Source organism: Scyliorhinus canicula, chromosome 18 (assembly GCF_902713615.1).
Source record: "Scyliorhinus canicula chromosome 18, sScyCan1.1, whole genome shotgun sequence".
Lineage (NCBI taxonomy): Eukaryota > Metazoa > Chordata > Chondrichthyes > Carcharhiniformes > Scyliorhinidae > Scyliorhinus > Scyliorhinus canicula.
In genome coordinates, this window is record NC_052163.1 from 68642968 (window position 1) to 68662144 (window position 19177).

A 19177-nucleotide genomic window follows, 5' to 3' on the forward strand; every position below is an offset into this window, starting at 1 on the left:
GTGATGGCCGAGACCCGAATGCAGTTCAGACCATTTAGGTTTCTCATAGGTTCTAGGAAGCAGTTAATAAATTAGGATGGGTTCTTTGGGCTTTCATTGCTTCTGAAGGAAGATAAGACTGTTATTTCGGGAGACCTTTTACTATCATTTTATCTTATAAATTTCTCACTCCATTCATAGAGTCCTCACACATTCCACAAACCTTTCACCTTGTAAACCCTTCATCCCCTCCCCGAAAACTCTCATGATATCCCGTAACCCTCGCCCCACTTCTGCCATGCAAACCCAAACAGACTAAGACCCAGAGAAAATTCCACTTTCAAAGAAGGCCAGACTGCTGGATTACTTACCTGAAAAACGTTCATTGGCCAGGACAGAACTCTCAGGGTCATACCACTGCAACAAGAAAAGGGCAGGGATCAACCACAGATTGTTTCAGAGCTGACCAATACAATGCAGGCCCAGGAAACTTTAAACGGTTACCATCTGCTCTTTCATATACAAATATTAGGGGCTCGATTTAATGGTTGCATTTAGGTTGCAGCACCAAGAACGACCCCGCTATTAAACGGGCTTCTGCTTCATTTTTGGGCCTCGGCTGAGGCTCATATCCTGCACCAATGAGCTCAGCTCACTAGTGCAGGAAGAGATCGGGGCGCCCTTTTTAAACATCGCCCCGATCTCTGGTCCTCCCACCATGGTCTCCAGACCTCCCCCTCCACCCCATGCCCCAACTTACCAATTACTGGGTGGCAGTGCCAAGATACCAGGCTGGCTGTGCCATGGTGCTCAGGTAGTATTGGAAGTGCCAGGGTTCAACCGTGCCCAGAGTCCAACCACCAGAGGGAACCCGATCGCCTTGGACCCCGATCGCCTTCTCACTAACTTTTGAAGACTTGTGCCAAAGCCAAGAAGACTCACAGACTAGTCAAGCAAGAGCCTGACATAGTTACACTTGTTAAATCATAGCTTACAACAAATGTTCCAGCCACCACCCCCATCACCATCTCTCTGCCACGTGCAATGAATAAAATTGGCTGAAGACTGGCATGTGATGCAGGAGACCACAGGAGAAGGTTAGCACAGTGGTTAGAATCATAGAATTTACAGTGCAGAAGGAGGCCATTCGGCCCATCGAATCTGCATGGCCCTTACCAAGAGCACCCTACTCAAGCCCATGTACCTACTCTAACTCATAACCCCCACTTAACATTTTTGGACACTATGGGCAATTTAGCATGGCTAATCCACCTAACCCGCACATCTTTGGACTGTGGGAGGAAACCGGAGCAACTGGAGGAAACCCACAGAGACACGGACGGGGAGAACGTTCAGACTCTGCACAGACAGTGCCCAAGCCAGGAATCGAACCTGGGACCCTGGAATTGTGAAGCAACTGTGCAGCACAGTAGAATTGTGGTTAGCACAGTTGCTTCACAGCTCCAGGGTCCCAGGTTTGATTTTCGGCTGGGTCACTGTCTGTGGGGAGTCTGCACGTTTTCCCTGTGTCTCTGTGGGTTTCCTCCGCAGGTTAGGTGGATTGACTAAGCTAAAAAAAAATGCCCAGAGTGTCCAGAAAGAAGGTTAGGTGGGGTTACGGAGATGGGGTAGAGATTTGGGCTTAGGCTGGGTGCTCTTTCCAAGGGCCGGTGCAGACTCGATGGACCAAATGGCCACCTTCTGCACTGTAAATTCTATGATTAAGATGCATCACTTCTGGCCAGATCTGGTTGCAAATGCTTCAGGTTTGTGTTTTGCAGCGACGTGTTGGTTTCCTCCATTTTTGTCAATGTGGATATACTGTCATGTCATAGTGGAATTTAAATTCAGATCTTCAGGATGTTAGTCCAGTCCTCTTTCCCATACTCATCAGAGAAATAAAACACCGCCTCCTGATGTTTAAATGTTCACCACCATTTGTGACTGGATGTGGCAAGACTGCAGAGCTTTGACCTGATCTGTTTGTTGTGATTGTTTATCTCTATCTATAAAATGTTGCTTCCCCTGTACAGCTTGTTTGTAGCCACGTGTTGTAGCTTCACCATGACAATACTTAAATATTTTGAAATTCCTGCTGCTGCTTCTGGAATGCTACACACAATTGAACCATGGCTGGTTTCCTGCCTTGATAGTACTGGTAGAGTGAGGGATATGTGGGGCCATAAGATTACAGAATGTGGTAGGATAAAATTCTGCTGCGGTTGATAGCCCACAGCACCTCATGGATGCTCAGTTTTGAGCTACTAGAACTGTTCTCAATCTACCCCATTTAGCATGGTGATAATGCCACACAACATGATGGACAGCGTCTTCAGTGTGAACATAGAACATACAGTACAGGAGGCCATTCGGCCCATCGAGTCTGCACCGACCCACTTGAGCCCTCACTTCCACCCTATCCCCGTAACCCAATCAACCCTCCTACCCTTTGTGGTCACTCAGAGCAATTTCTCATAATCTGCACGTCTTTGGATTGTGTGAGGAAACTGGAGCACCCGGACGAAACCCACGCAAACACGGACAGTGACCCAGTGGGGAATCAAACCTGGGACCCTGGCGCTGTGAAGTCATAGTGCTAGTCACTTGTGCTACCCAAAGATCGGACTTTGTTTCAACAAAGACCATGCGGTGGTCATTCCTACAAATACAGTCATGGACAAATACATCTGTGACAGACTGGTGAGGACGAGGTCAAGTAGAGTTCTTCCTTATTGGGCCTCTAACCATCTGCTCCAAGCCCAATTTCACAGATATGTCTATCAGGATGTGGCCACCTGGGTCAGAGTATTGTACTCTTGGTGGCGGGCATTTGAGTCCCTTACCTAGAGTGCGTTCTTTCCCTTGGAACCCTCAGAGCTACCTCCTAGCAGTGTTCAACATGGAGGAGTGCTGATAAATTTGCTGAGGGTAGTAGGTGGTAATCAGCAGGTTTCCTTGCCTGTGTTTGACCTGATTCCATGAGACTTCATGAGGTCCAGAATCAATGTTGTGGGACAGGACATACTCAAGGATGGTGATCCTCGAGTCTGGGACAATGCTGCAAGGTATGATTTGGTGAATATGACTATGCCCAACTGTTGTTCTCCCCATTTTGGCACAGGCTCCCAGTTATTAGTGAGGAGGACTTTCAAGGGGTGACTGGGCAGGTTTTGCCTTTATCCTTTCCAATGCATAGGTCAATGCCAAATGGTCCATCCTGTTTCTTCTTGCACTTTTCTGTAGCATTTTGGTGCAACTCTAGTGACTTGCCAGGTCTTTCAGAGGGCAGTTAAGAGTCAACCACACTGTGCGTCTGAACTCTCATGCAGGGCAGACTGGTTAAGGATGGCAGATTTCTTTCCCTGGGGTATATTAATGAACCAGATGGGTTTTTACAACAATCTGGAAGTCTCATCATCATCATAAGGGGCAGCACGGTAGCATTGTGGCTAGCACAATCGCTTCACAGCTCCAGGGCCCAGGTTCGATTCCGGCTTGGGTCACTGTCTGTGCGGAGTCTGCACATCCTCCCCGTGTGTGCGTGGGTTTCCTCCGGGTGCTCCGGTTTCCTCCCACAGTCCAAAGATGTACAGGTTAGGTGGATTGGCCATGATAAATTGCCCTTAATGTCCAAAATTGCCCTTAGTGTTGGGTGGGGTTACTGGGTTATGGGGATAGGGTGGAGTTGTTGACCTTGGGTAGGATGCTCTTTCCAAGAGCCGTGCAGGCTCGATGGGCTGAATGGCCTCCTTCTGCACTGTAAATTCTATGATCTATTCTATGATCTATGATGGAGAATGACTTTTATGAAATACTAGATTTATCAATTATATATCCTAGTATTGTGGCATTTTAACTCATGTCTCCGGAACATTAGTCCTGGCCTCTGTATTCTAAGTCCAGTAACATGATCAGCTAAGTTACTGTCCCCTCATCTAAAAAAATGTCACCTCTGACTGTGAAACACTCCCTCAGCATTGCACAGGAGCATTAGCTTTGATTTTTGTGCTCAAGTCAACCACCTGACTCAGAGGAGAGAGTACTACCAACTGAGGTATGGCTAACACCAGGGGATTGGGGAGATGTGTGAGATAGGATGAAGCTATGTTTGAGGAAACAGTGGAATCACACCTGAAGAAAGGACAGGATATGTGAGGAGGGGATGACACAGAGTACGGGTTAAGAGATATGTGAGAAGATATGCAGTGAGGAGTAATGGGTGCAAGTTACCTCTAATAATCTTGGTGTGTGGCGAAGGTGTTGTATTATAATTGCCAGGGTTTTTTGATTCAAGGCTTGTCGGATATAATGCCGCCCCCGACCTTGTGCTGTCAGCACCTTTTTGCAGGTGATGGTTTTCTCCAAGGCAACTGAGAGCTGAGACAACCTGAGAAAATAGGAAAGCAGCATAACAATTTATGCAACTACAGGGAAGGACAGATGTGCAGTTAAACTCAAATATCCAAAGGTTCGTGTTCGAGTTACGTTGCTTCGCCATAATGCCTTTCGAAAGTGATATCTCACTATTTGCCTCATGACTGAAATTCATTGAACAGCATGAAATTACTACATTTGCTTTTAAATATGAACTAAACTCACCGCAGAAAATTAAGGCTTGTTTATTTCTGACTAAGCACCTTTTTAATCAACATGATAAACGATAGTTACAGCCAGTCAACCTCTCTGACACTGAAAATTAATGGTTCCAAAATTGCAGTCTCTTTCCTTCAGATTTTAATTGTTGGAAATTTTCAAATTGTAAATGTAAATTAATTTTAACGTAAATTTCCAAAACATTTTATATGTTTTTTTCTCTTGATCCCACCTTTTGTTCCGACTCGTTTCTCTGCCTAATTGGACAGTGAATTCACTCACTCTAATTTACACTTCCTTCTCCATTCTTCTGCTGTTATTTTCATAATCCTTTAATCTGTTTGGTTAAGGTGATACACAGTCATTTGTTTTATTAATTTCAGTCCCATTGCCCGGTTTCACTTGCTGCTCACATTGCTGTTATCAGCTCACACTTCCAGCATCTTGCCAGGCAGAAAATGTACAAACGTAAACATGTGGTCTAACTAGATCAACTAGAAGCCTCAACACCAGGTTGAAGTCCAACAGGTTTATTTGAAATCTCAAGCTTTCAGACTGCTGCTCCTACATCAGGTGAAATGGAGACAGATTCACAATCACAGCATATATAGGAGAGACACAATTGCAAGATAATTATAGATTGGAATGTGAAGAATGGTTGGGATGTGAGCAAGTAAACAAATCTTCACAGGAACAGACAATGTGAGTAGAGTGAGTGATAATCCCAGGTAATCGAGGTGCGAATTTGTAGTAATCCACGGGAGGCAGGAGTTCCGTCACCACACCAATATTTACCGTATATACTCGCGTATCATGCGACTTTTGAAAACCTAAATTTGGGGGGGGTCGCATGATACGCGAGATACAAAATTTGCGGGTGTGAAGTGCTGGCCAAGATTAGGCTGTTAGGCTGTTAAGCAGACCGTATCCATTTACGGTAAGTCAAATAGTACCCAGTAGTTAATTAAACTATTATATTTATGAAATATAAAACAGGAATACATATGTGGGCTAATTAACATTTAATAAAATAAAAACACTATTAAAACAAACTATTACAGGTAAACTAAAATCCTTCAAATTCGCTTTCATTGTTATCAGTGTCATCATCAAATAAAGCTTGGAATTCTTCTTCATCGAGGCAGTCGTCATACTGATCATCTTCCAGGTCTTCAATATTTTCATCCTCTTCTCCTGCATTTTATTTTAGATCGTGTTATAATATAACCATTTTCTCGATATCCGGACACCCACTTTGATACTTTATCTTCTAACTGCGGCCAATGACATTTCGACCCGCGATTTGCGCATTTATAGGAAGGAGTTTCCTTCAATTTTTCTTTTTGTTTTCTCCAGTTTCGGACACAGCTTTCTCCGACACCAAACAGCTTTGCAGCTTTAACGTTGTTGCTTTGTTCCGCTTCGGCAACAACTTGCAGCTTCAATTTGGCAGTATGTTTCTTCGCAGATCTTTTCTCCATCGTGGCTAAGGGTAGAATGTATTCGATCGTTGTTATGTGTTACGGTACTTGTTACGTGTTAGGTAACTGTTTATTATCGTGATTAGAAACAGCAAAACAGCTGTTTCTCATTCGGTTGTTTACGGCGGAAAGCCTAGCCTACTGTCATCTGGTATCTCAAAAAAGTGACTCGCATGATACATAAGATATATGATAAAATCATGTTTTGGGGACGAAAATTTAGAGGTCGCATGATACGCGAGATCGCAGGATACACGAGTATATACGGTATTTACAATAACAATATTACAGGAGCAGATACAAACAGTGCTGCTAGCAGTCCAGTCAACTTAAGACTGGCTCACAAAGCCTACACAGGTGATTATATGGGCCCCCTCAATGAGCTATCTTTGAGGGAGCTCATACTCCAATTGGCCAACCAATAAAGCCAATTGGAGTTCATTACAGAATTGTCTCAAATCAAGACAGTTGGTAGGATTCTGCAAACCCAGACAATATGGTGGGGGTTACATGTAATGTGACATGAACCCGAGATCCCGGTTGAGGCCGTCTTCTTTGCCTCAACCACTGAAATGGAAATTCAGACTGGTTGACAGAGTTTGGTTTTTCTTTTACTCCTTTAGGTCACTCCATAAAACCTATCTCTTCAGGAAAGGAATTCCAGTTAAAGTACTGGCCACCAATGTTAGACCAATTAGGCAATTAAAATCAGGGAGGGTCAAGAGGCCAGAACGGGAGAAGTAGAGGTAGCTCGGAGAGTTGCGAGGCTTGAGGAAGTTACAGAGATGGCAGGGGCGAGGCCATGGAGGAATTTAAAACAAGGATGAGCATTTTAACATTAAGGTGTAGTTTAACTGGGAGCCAATTTAAATCAGTGAGTACAGAGGTAATGGATAGATGGGACTACATGTGGACAGCTGAGCTTTGGATGACACAAGTTTTGGGAGGGTATGGAGGTGAGAGGCCTGGCCAGGAATGCTCTGGAATAATCAAATCTAAAGATAAAAAAGGCACGGATGAAGGTCTTGGCAGCAGATGAGATGAGGCAGCGGCAGGTACTGGAATGTTATGGAGGTAGAAATAGGTGGTCTTGGTGATGGCACAAATTTGTGGATCAAAGCTCATCTCAGGGTGAACTACAACATCAAGGATACAAATATGATTCAGCCTCAGGCATTTGCAGGGAGAAAGACAGAGTGGGTAGTTAGAGAATTGTGATGCAAATTGAAGACAATGGCCACGATATAGCGGCCCTGCTAGCCATGGGCGCAAATCCCATAATGGCCGCTAAATCTCGCAAGGGGCCTAAAACAGGTTTTGCGCCGGAGAGGCTTCGGATTCTGATCCTCTGATGATGCGATCAGGTTTATGCTGAGGAACGGTGGGAGCATGATTTGCAAACTTAATTATTAGCGGGCTTTACCGCGCTGCTTCCACTCTCAACATATGTTCCCACCTAGCTAGCATGACATCACATCGACACAAATCACGACTGGTTTTCAAAAACGTAAACCAGTCCAGGTAACCATGTCAGGGGCGCACAGGTAATTATAACACACGCGTGGTGAAGGACATGCCCCCTGGCACTGCCAAGTGCAAGGGTGGCAGTGCCAGGGGAGCCATCTAGGGGACTCCATTGGAGATTGTGTGGTGGGGCAGGGGGCACACCCTGATTCTTTAGGAGTGGGGAGTTCCCTGTTGCTTTTGGGGTCATTCTCCTTGTCTGTGGGGGCGGGGGGAGATGAGGTCATTTTCTGCACAGATTGAGGTGTTCTTTAAAGATGGGTGGGATTTAGCGGGCCTGTATATTGCGGGCGCAAATCCTGTCATGCCGCTAAATCTTGCAGAGGGCCATAATGCGATTTGCACCGACGTGATCTCAGTTTGTGATCTTCCCCGCCCCCCACAGAAAGGGCGTTACTGATGAATTTGCATTAATTTAAATGTAATTAAACAGCTGAACGCCATAGTGTACGGCCCTCTGGAATGCTCCTCCGTGGCAATGTGACATCACGCTGATGAGATTTGCGACTGGTTTTTGAAAAAAAAACAATCGTGATTCTCTGTCCTGGTCATGCTTACGCTCAAGCGAAACGAGGCCGGTGAATAGCGGGAGAGACCAAAAACGAGATGCGCCAAACTGTTTGTGATGCTCCCATAGGTCAAATCGGGATCTCGCCGTAGCGTGGCGATAAACCAATTATCACCACTTAAGACCTATTTCCATACAATGAACGAGAGCGACCGCATATCTAATGGCCTACCGTCATTCAGCGGCTTCCGCAGCAAGTGCTAAAGCTGGCGCCGATTAGTACTCCTTTTTAAAAATGTGAACCTGGCCGAAGGGCTTCTGTGGGGAGCCAAGGAGGCGAGTAGCCATCTTTGCTCACAGGCAAAGAACCCGGGGTTGCTACCCCAGTGACCGGTGGAGGGTGAGGGTCCCTCAGCTAGGTGTGGGGGATCCCTCCGCAGAGGTGGGCCCCCATGGGGGGGTGGGGATGTGCTTGGGGAGTGAACTGGAAGGCAACCGCTCACTGCACCAGCGTGCCAACCATTGGTTTGTGTGTAACCGTTCTGGGGGCAACCATTGTCCCTGCCTGTCTGCCCCACTGATCACCCATACCCCCCACCGAACGCTGAGGCTCTGGCAGTGCAGCTGAAAGATATTGCTAATAGGGAATTGGAAATCTTGGTTAAGTAATGCAAGTGGATTCCCGTGGGTGGGCGAGCCATTTAGCATGTGGGAGTCATCACCTAGCATCCCAATCAAACCTTGATGCCTGGACACTGTGCTGGAACAATGCGGAAGCAACACCACACACGCAATGAACGAACACCCAGAGGATGGGACACAGCTCTGGGGACATGTCCACGGTCGGAGGGTGGGTGACTGCTATGGGGAGGGAGGAAAGCCTGGGGAGTTGGACAAAGGGTACGGAGGTTCCCGTACCGGCCTCCCCGAACAGGCGCCGGAATGTGGCAACTAGGCTCTTTTCACAGTAACTTCATTGAAGTCTACTTGTGACAGTAAGTGATTATTATTATTATTATAATAAGAATTGTCCACATTGCGGAAGAAAGTGACAGAGGCACCATAATGGATGTTCAAAACGGTTGTGCTGTACAATACCCCACTCCCGGTCATGCTGCCCCCCCACCTGCAACCCCACCCCAAACACTACCTATCCCCCACCCCCTCCCCCGGTGCCCTCAGTGATCCTCAACGTGCTTGGCTCTCCTAGTTCTACCACTAAGTAGAGTTGTTTACCCAGAATGCACACCTGAGGTGGAGGCTGCCAGCTGACTATCTCTTCCTGTGGCCTTTGATATCCCTGGTAGGTGTCTTCTGGTGCCGGAGAACCCCAGCTCACTTGTCAGCGGCACATGCACAGCTGTGCTGCCCTGTCCTGTGTGCTGACCTCCAGACATGGCCTCAACACAGGGGTGGAACTTAGGGGAGCTGGTGCCCACCCTCATCACTCCATGGGATATGTCCGGATTGGCACTCAGTGCCCCCTCCTCCCGATCAGTGATCTTAAGGCCCTATGGTCTACCTTGGGACGGAGGGGCAGCTGGTTTGAGCCCCGGCTTCCCCTGCATCATCTGGCTCTGCCAGCCCTGCCGGCTCCACATGGTTGGCACCATCGTGTCGACGCCCTCGGCGATGATCCTCAGTGACTGGGCCATGCTCTGCCGCGCCTCAGCCAAGCCCACCAGCAACTGGGACAAGCTCTGCAGTGCCTCGGCCATGCCCATTTGAGACCGGGACATGTCCAGCAGAACATCAACAAAGGTCGCCCTAGGACTGGGTGACATCCCCAGCGAGTCGGTAATTCTGCCGAAGCCATCAGCATGGCTGTCACTGACTGCGCCACGCCTTGGACACCTTCACTCATTGTGCCGACGCTGTGTACCAGCCCCTCCATTGCGGTCGCCACTGTAGCAGTAGTGGCCTTGGTGCCACTCATTGCCGGCGCCATCTCCTTCGGCCGTAGCTTCTGGGACTCCACCACAGGCTGGGACCCAGCTGGGTCCTGGGATCCAGCAGCCCTCCGACTACTGTCTCACCTGAGGGTTCCTGCCTCCACCTGTTGTGCATCATCAGCAGTGTGGTGCCCACCAGATTGTGCCCCAGAAGCCTGTCCACAAACATGTCCCACCGAGGTGTGTGTATCTGCTTGGGGGGGGGGGGGGGGGGGGGGGGGGGGGGGGTGAAGATGACAGCTGTGTGATGACTACAGTGGCAAGCTCGGCGCTCTTTTCCAAGGTGTTCTCCCCGGAGTCGGGAGAGGCGGCTCACCGGGATATTGGAATATTGCTCACAATTCTGGTCGCCACACTACCAGAAGGATGCGGAGGTTTTGGAGAGGGTGCAGAGGAGGTTTACCAGGATGTTGCCTGGTCTGGATGGTGTTAGCTATGCAGAGAGGCTGAATAGACTCAGACTGTTTTCATTAGAAAGACGGAGATTGAGGGGTGACATGATAGAAGTCGACAAGGTTATGAGGGGTATGTATAGAGTGGGTGGGCAGGCACTCTTTCCCAGGGTGGAGGGGTCAGTCACCAGGGGGCATAGGTTAAGATCCATGAGCTAAGTTTAGAGGAGATGTACGAGGCAGGTTTATTACGCTGAGGGTGGTGAGTGCCAGGAACGCGTTGCCAAGGGAAGCAGATACATTAATGGCGTTCCAAAGGCATCTTGACAAACATATGGATAGGATGGGTATAGAGGGATATGGCACAAGGAAGTGCTGAGGGTTTTGGCAAAGGTTGGACCTGCTTGGAGGGCCAAAGGGACTGTTCCTGTGCTGCATTGTTCTTTGTTAGACACAGAGAGGGCATCGTTAGCCACATGCGTGGTAGATAGTAGTGGGAGAGGGGACGTGAAGGTGGGGTTGGGGGGGGTTGTGGGCGGGGCAGGGAGCCGAATGGGGAGTTGGGCGGTGGATGCTCCCTTGGCGGGGGGTGGGTGGGTGGGTGGGGGGGGGGGGGGGGGGTCGTGCTGTCCGGTGTCGGTCATTGACCTTCTTCCTGCATTGTTGGCCAGTCCTCTTGGTCATACAACTTGAGCTTACGGCCACCGCCACCTCATCCCAGGCAGCACTGACTGCCTTGTTGCTCATCCTCATTGTTGCTCAACAGGACTTTCTTCCTGGCCTCCACTGCGTCCAGGAGCCTCCCCAGGGCAGCGTTCTCTAATCTTGGGGCCGGTCTCCTGAGCGCCATTGTTGCGAGCTGGCTGGTGTTGGCTGAGCAAGTGCAGTTTAAGTGCTGCTCGACCTTGCTAGCAGGGGGCTGACTAGCACGGTGCCGGCAAAGCAACTGGTGAGCCATTATTTGCCTCGAGAAACCAGTGAGGCCAATTAATGTTCAATAGTGTTGCCAGCCTCACTGGGCCGAGATGCTTGCGGCAATTTCCGCTTGCTACCACACTTAGATATTTTTCCAGAGAATTGCGCCCTCCATCTCCCACACTCACTCTCTCTCCCTCCCACACATTCACTCGCTCTCTCTCCCTCCCACACATTAACTCTCTCTCCCTCTCACCCACATACTCACTCCCTCATGCTCACACACACATATTCACTTTCGCTCTCTCACTCGCACAAACACCTACCCATTCTCTCGTTCTCACTAGCACACACATACACACACTCTCTCACAACCAAGTCTTTTGATAAGGTCCCACATAGATTTACATAGAATTTACAGTGCAGAAGGAAGCCATTCGACCCATCGAGTCTGCACCAGCCCTTGGAAAGAGTACCCCACTTAAGCCCACAACTCCACCCGAACCCAGTAACCCCACCGAACCATTTTGGATATTAAGGGCAATTTAGAATGGCCAATTTACCTAACCTGCACATGTTTGGACTGTGGGAGGAAACCCACGCAGACGCGAGGAGAATGTGTAGACTCCGCACAGACAATGACCCAAGCCGGGAATCGAACCTGGGGTCCTGGCACTGTGAAGCAACAGTACTAACCACTGTGCCGCCGAGAGATTGATAGCGAAGGTAAGAGCCCATGGGATCCAAGGAAATTTGGCAAACTGGATCCAGAATTGGCTGAGTGGCAGGAAGCAGAGGGTGATGCTTTTCTGACTGGAAGCCTGCGTCTAGTGGGGTCCCACAGGGATCCCTTGTTGGAGCCCTTGCTGTTTGTGGTCTATATAAATGATTTAGACATGAGTTCAAAGATCTGCGGGTTAGGTAGATTGGCCATGCTAAATTGCCCTTAGTGTCCAAATAAAAGGTTAGGTGGGGTTAGTGGGTTACAGGGATAGGGTGGAGGTGTGGGCTTAAGTAGGGTGCTCTTTCCAAGGGACAGTGCTGACTTGATGGGCCGAATGGCCTCCTTCTGCACTGTAAATTCTATGTTATTTATGTTATTTTGAATGTAGGAGAGTTGAACAATAAATTTGTGGATGATACCAATATTAGTTAGGCAAACAGTGAAGAGGATAGCCTTAGATTACAGGAGGATATAGACGGGATATAGACGGGCTGGTCAGATGGGCTGATCAGTGGCAAATGGAATTCAATCCAGATAAGTATGAAGTGATGCGTTTGGGCAGGACAAATAAGGTAGAACCTGGAAAGCACCGAGGATCAGAGGGACTTTAGTGTGTATGTAAACTGGTCCCTTAAGGTAGCAGGGCGGGTGGATAAAATGGTTAAGAAGGCATATGGTATACTTGCCTTTATTAGCCGAGGCATAGAGTTGAAGGGCCGGAAGGTTATGCTGGAACTGTATAAAACGTTGGTTAGGCAATAGCTAGAGTGTTCTGTGCAGTTCTGGAATCCACATTATAGGAGGCATGGGATGCTGACTTCCGGTTGCGGCTATGCGGAGCTAAGCCGCACGTTCGGCGGCTCCCGCTATCATCGGACTTTTGGGCTCTTTTAAGGGCCCGTAACGGCGGTTGACGGACTTTTCCCGGTGTGGGAAAGTAACAGCAACACTTCCCTGCTGGTGGATGGACTGGACCAGGAGCCGGGCGGTAAAAAAATCGGCACTGGAGCAGAGAAAGGGACGAGGGAGGAAGACCAAGCTGGCGGCGGGCGGAGAACCGGCAGCGTGGACACAGTGGGCGCAGGAGCAGCTCCACCGCTGCTTTAGGGAACTTAAGGCTGAGCTGCTGGAACCGCTAAAGGCCTCATTCGACAAGCTCCTGTCGACCCAGACGGCACAAGGGGCGGAGATTTGTGAGATCCGGCAAAAGGCCTCGGAGAATGAGGATGAAATCCTAGGCCTGGCGGTGAAGGTGGAGGCGCACAAGGCGCTCCACAAGAAATGGCAGGCGAGGCTCGAGGAAATGGAGAACCGCTCGCGGAGGAAGAATCTGCGGATCCTGGGCCCCCCGGAGGGGCTGGAGAGATCGGACCTGGGGGCCTATGTGGTCACAATGCTGAACTCGCTGGTCCTTCCAAGGGCCCTTGGAGTTGGAGGGGGCCCACCGGGTGCTGGCGAGGAAGCCCAAGCCCAGCGAGCCGCCGGCGGCGGTGCTGGTGCGGTTTCACCGGTTCGTCGATCAAGAATGTGTGCTCAGGTGAGCCAAGAAGGAGCGGAGCAGGTGGGAGAATGCGGAGATCCGTATCTACCAGGACTGGAGCGTGGAGGTGGCGAGGAAAAGGACCGGTTATAACCGGTCGCAAACAGTGCTGCACAGGAGAAGGGTGAAGTTTGGCATGTTACAGCCGGCACGCCTTTGGGTCACCTATAAAGACCGTCATCATTACTTTGATTCGACGGAGGAGGCCTGGGCCTTTGTTCAGGCCGAAAAGCTGGACTCAGACTGAGGGTTGGGGGCTGGTTAGGGATTGTTGTATAGTAGAACATAGAACAGTACAGCACAGAACAGGCCCTTCAGCCCTCAATGTTGTGCCGAGCCATGATCACCCTACTCAAACCCACGTATCCCCCCTATACCCGTAACCCAACAACCCCCCTTAACCTTACTTTTTTTTAGGACACTACGGGCAATTTAGCATGGCCAATCCACCTAACCCGCACATCTTTGGACTATGGGAGGAAACCGGAGCACCCGGAGGAAACCCACGCACACACGGGGAGGACGTGCAGACTCCACACAGACAGTGACCCAGCCGGGAATCGAACCTGGGACCCTGGAGCTGTGAAGCATTTATGCTAACCACCATGCTACCATGCGTTCTTAAAGTGTTTTGGGTTTTTCCTTTCTTGTTCCTTTGTTTCTTGGGGAGTTTGTCGGGGTGGTGGGCTGGGAGGGGTTGAAGGTCGATGAAGGTGGACGGGGCCTCGGGAGAGGGCAGGGCGGCATGGGTCAGGGCTGGGGAGTTTGGGCCTGGGATGGGAGCTGCGCCAGAGGGGGTGGGGCCGGCCGAGCGGGTGGCACGGGCTTTTTTCCCGTGCTATGGGCTGAGGGGCGGGGCTAAAGTTGGACGCACGGGCTTTTTCCCGCGCTGGGGTCGGAACGAGAGGGGACTGTGTCTGTTGGTGGGCAGGGAGGGGAGGAGCAGTGTTACACTGGGGGGGGGGTCGTGGGGGGGGGGGGTCGTGGGGGGAGCAGCCGGGGTCAACAGGAGTCAGCTGACTTACGGGAGTATGATGAGGTGAGCAACGCAGCTGGGGGGGGCCCTACCTGGGGTTGCTGCTGGAAGGGCCGAAACGGGCCATGCGGGGACGCGGCTGGCTTAGGAAGAGCTATGGCTGATCGGGGGGGGGGGGGGTCAATAGCGCCCTGATTCGGCTGGTCACCTGGAATGTAAGGGGACCGAATGGACCGGTCAAACGGGCCCGGATGGTGCGCATATGAAGGGGCTGAGGGTGGATGTGGCCATGCTCCAGGAGACGCACCTTAGGGTGGTGGATCAGGTAAGGTTGAGAAATGGGTGGGTTCGGCAAGTGTTCCATTTGTGTTTAGATGCGAAGAACCAGGGGGTGCCGATTTTGGTGGGGAAGAGAGTGTCGTTTGTGGCGTCAAGTGTGGTGGCGGGTGGCTGTGGCAGATATGTGATGGTAAGCAGTAAGCTCCAGGGGGAGCGGGTGGTGCTGGTCAATGTGTACGCCCCGAACTGGGACGATGCGGGCTTCATGCGGCGCATGTTGGGCCGGATTCCTGACCTTGAGACAAGGGGTTTAATAATGGGAGGGGATTTTAACGCAGTGCTGGACCCAGCACTCGACCGCTCTAGGTCCAGGACGGGTAGGAGGCCGGCGGCGTCCAAAGTACTGAGGGGGTTCATGGACCAGATGGGAGGGGTGGGTCCTTGGAGATTTATGAGGCCGGGGGTTAGGGAATTCTCGTTCTTCTCCCATGTCCACAAGGCTTACTCCCGGATTGACTTTTTTGTTTTGAGTAGGGAGTTGGTTCTGAGGGTGGAAGGTGCGGAATACTCGGCGATAGCCATTTCAGATCACGCTCCGCATTGAGTGGACCTTGAATTGGGGGAGGGGAGGGACCAATGGCCGATGTGGTGGTTAGAGGTGGGGCTGCTGTCGGACGAGGAGGCATGCGGGCGGGTCCGGAGGTGTATAGAGGGGTACCTAGATATTAACGATAACGGGGAGGTGCAGGTGGGGGTGGTCTGGGAGGCGCTGAAGGTGGTGGTCAGGAGGGAGCTGATCTCCATCAGGGCACAAAGGGAGAGGGGGAAGAAGAGATAGAGGGAGAGGCTGGTGGAAGAGATGGTGAGGGTGGACAGGAGGTACGTGGAGGTCCCGGAGGAAGGGCTGTTGAGGAAGCGTCGTAGCCTCCAAGCAGAGTTCGATCTATTGGCTACCAGGAAGGCGGAGGCGCAGTGGAGGAGGGGGCAGGGGGCAGTATATGAATATGGAGAAAAGACGAGTCAGATGCTGGCGCACCAGCTCTGGAAGCGGGAGGCGGCTAGGGAGATAGGGGGAGTTAGGGATGGAGGAGGGAATTTGGTACGAAGTGCAAGGGGCATCAACGGGGTGTTTAGGACTTTTTATGAGGAGTTATACCGGTCAGTGCCCCCAGTGGAGGAGGGAGGGATGGGCCGCTTTCTGGGTAAGCTAAGGTTTCCGAGGGTGGAGGAGGAGAAGGTTAGGGGGGTTGGAGGCGCCAGTTGGGCTGGAGGAGCTGGTTAACGCGATGGAGAGCATGCAGACAGGGAAGGCACCAGGACACGATGGGTTCCCGGTTGAATTATTCTCTAAGAAGTTCTCAGACCTGCTGGGCCCGCTGCTAGTGAGGACCTTTAATGAGGCAAGGGGGGGGGGGGGGGGGCTTTGCCCCCGACGATGGCTAGGGCGCTGATCTCACTGATTCTGAAGTGGGATAAGGATCCCCTTCGGTGCGGGTCGTATAGACCGATTTCGCTCCTGAATGTTGACGCGAAGCTGCTCGCAACGATATTGGCCAGGTGGGTGGAGGACGTCGTGCCACAGGTCATACACGAGGATCAGATGGGTTTTGTGAAGGGGAGGCAGTTGAATGTTAATGTGCGGAGGCTGCTGAATGTCATTATGATGCCGGCAACGGAGGGGGAGGCAGAGATAATGGCGGCGAAGGACACAGAGAAGGCCTTTGATAGGGTGGAGTGTGGATACCTTTGGGAGGTGTTGAAAAGGTTTTGGTTTGGAGAGGGATTTGTAATGTGGGTGAGGCTTCTGTGTGAAGCCCCGGTGGTGAGTGTGGTTACGAATGGGAGGAGGTCGGAGTATTTTCGACTGTACCGGGGGACGAGGCAGGGGTGCCCCCTGTCTCCCCTACTGTTCGTGTTGGCAATCGAACCCCTGGCCATGCGCTGAGGGAGTCGAGGAACTGGAGGGGTCTAGTGCGGCTGTCGTTATATGCGGATGAGTTATTCTTGTACGTGGCAGACCCGGTGGGGGGAATGCCGGAGGTGATCAGGATGCTTGAGGAGTTCGGGGACTTCTCCGGGTATAAGCTCAATGTGGGGAAGAGTGAGCTGTTCGTAGTGCATCCGGGGGACCAGGAGAGAGGGATTGGGGAGCTCCCGCTGAAAAGGGCGGAGAGAAGTTTCAGGTACCTGGGGGTCCAGATAGCCAGAAGCTGGGGGGCCCTGCATAGGCTCAACTTTACAAAGCTGGTGGAGCAGATGGAAGAGGAGTTTAGGAGGTGGGATGGGTTGCCACTCTCCCTAGTGGGCAGGGTCCAGTCTATCAAAGTGACAGTGCTCCCGAGGTTCTTGTTCCTCTTCCAGTGCCTCCCTATTATGCTTCCGAAGGCTTTCTTCAGGCGGGTTAAAGGAGTATTATGGGGTTTGTGTGGGCGCAGAAGACCCCGAGGGTGAGGAGGGTGTTCCTGGAGCGGGGTAGGGATGTGGGGGACTTTGGCGTTGCCCAAACTATGTGGGTACTACTGGGCCGCCAATGTGGCGATGATACGTAGGTGGGTGATGGAGGGGGAGGCGGCGGCATGGAAAAGGATGGAGGTGGTGGCCTGCGTGGGCATGAGCCTGGAGGCGCTGGTGATGGCGCCCTTGCCGCTCCCCCCCAACAAGGTATACTACGAGTCCGGTGGTGGCGGCTACCCTCAAAATTTGGGGCAGTGGAGGCGGCATAAGGGGAGGTGAAGGCTTCAGTCTGGTCCCCGATACAGGGGAACCACCGGGGAGGATGGACGGAGGGTTTCTGAGCTGGCACAGGGCGGGTATCGGGCGGATGGGGGCCTCTTTCCCGATGGGAAGTTTGCAACCATAGAGGAGTTGGAGGGAAGGCTGGGCCTTCCGCAGGGAACACCGTCAGGTACATGCAGGTAAGGGCGTTCGTTGGGCGGCAGGTGGCGTAGTTTCCACTGTTGCCAAGTGGGGTTCAGGACAGAGTGCTCTCAGGGACATGGGTCGGTGAAGGGAGGATTTCGGCAATCTACCAAGTGATGCAGGAAGGTGTTGAAAAGGTTTTGGTTTGGAGAGGGATTTGTAATGTGGGTGAGGCTTCTGTGTGAAGCCCCGGTGGTGAGTGTGGTTACGAATGGGAGGAGGTCGGAGTATTTTCGACTGCTCGGTGGAGGAGCTGAAAGAGAAGTGGGAGGAGGAGCTGGGAGATGAGATTGACGAGGGGACGTGGGCGGATGCCCTGGGGAGGGTGAATTCCTCCTCCTCCTGCGTGAGGCTTAGTTTAATTCAATTAAAGGTGCTGCATAGGGCGCACATGACTGGGGCAAGGCTGAACCAGTTCTTTGGGAGAGAGGACAGATGTGTCAGGTGTTCTGGGAGCCCAGCAAACCACACCCACATGTTCTGAGCGTGCCCTGCGCTGGAGGGCTTTTGGAGGAGCGTCGCGGAGACGCTGTCAAGGGTGGTTGGTTCCAGGGTTGAACCGGGCTGGGGGCTCGCAATATTTAGGGTAGCAGCGGAGCCGGGAGTGCAGGAGGCGAAAGAGGCCGCTATTCTGGCCTTTGCGTCCCTGGCAGGATTCTTTTACAGTAGAAGGATGCGAGGCCCCCAGGCGTGGAATCCTGAGTCAATGATATGGCTGGGTTTATCAAACTGGAGAGGGTCTAGTTTGGCCTAAGGGGGTTGGTGCAAGGGTCCTTCCGGCGGTCCATTCCTAAACTTTCTGGCAGAGCATTAGAGGATGGCCAATTTCAGCAGCAACCGGGGTGGGGGGGGGGGGGGGTTCCCCTTTATTGGGGATGTGTATTTGTTCTCATGTTAATTATTTTTGTTAATTTATTGTTTCTGTATTGGGGGGGGTTACTGTTATTTTTTTTTCTTCTGTTTGTGTTGGTTAAAACGTGCTGAAAATTTGAATAAAAATTTTTTTTTTAAATAGGAGGGATGGGATAGCACTGGAAAGGGTGGAGAGGAGATTTACCAGGATTTTGCCTGGATTAGTTTTAGTTATGAAAAGAGATTGGATAGACTGGGATTGATTTCCTTGGAGCAGAGGAGATTGAAGGGGACATGATTGAGTTGCATAAAATTATGAGGACCATAGTTAGGAATAGACAGTAAGAAACCTTTCTTGGAGGGATTAATGGCCAGAGGGCATGGATTTAAGGTAAGGGGCAGGAGGTTTAGAGGGGATGTGAGGGAAAACCTTTTCACATAGAGGGTGGTGGGAGTCTGGAACTCACTGCCTGAAAGGGTGGTGGAGGCAGAGACCCACATAACATTTAAGAAGTATTTAGGTGTGCACTTGCGATGCCCAGA

At 51.2% G+C, this 19177-nt stretch overlaps 1 protein-coding gene across 6 annotated transcripts in view; it reads right to left on the reverse strand.

Moving 5' to 3' along the window:
* Window positions 1-19177, reverse strand: part of si:ch211-250n8.1 — a 201965-nt gene that overhangs the window by 134875 nt on the left and 47913 nt on the right. For all 6 annotated transcript variants that reach the window (XM_038776618.1, XM_038776619.1, XM_038776617.1 and 3 more), the window contains 2 exons: window positions 4210-4366; window positions 351-396 (listed from right to left, as the gene is read on the reverse strand). In XM_038776618.1, coding sequence (XP_038632546.1) covers window positions 351-396; window positions 4210-4366 — 203 coding nt within the window. The remainder of the gene's footprint in view (window positions 1-350; window positions 397-4209; window positions 4367-19177) is intronic.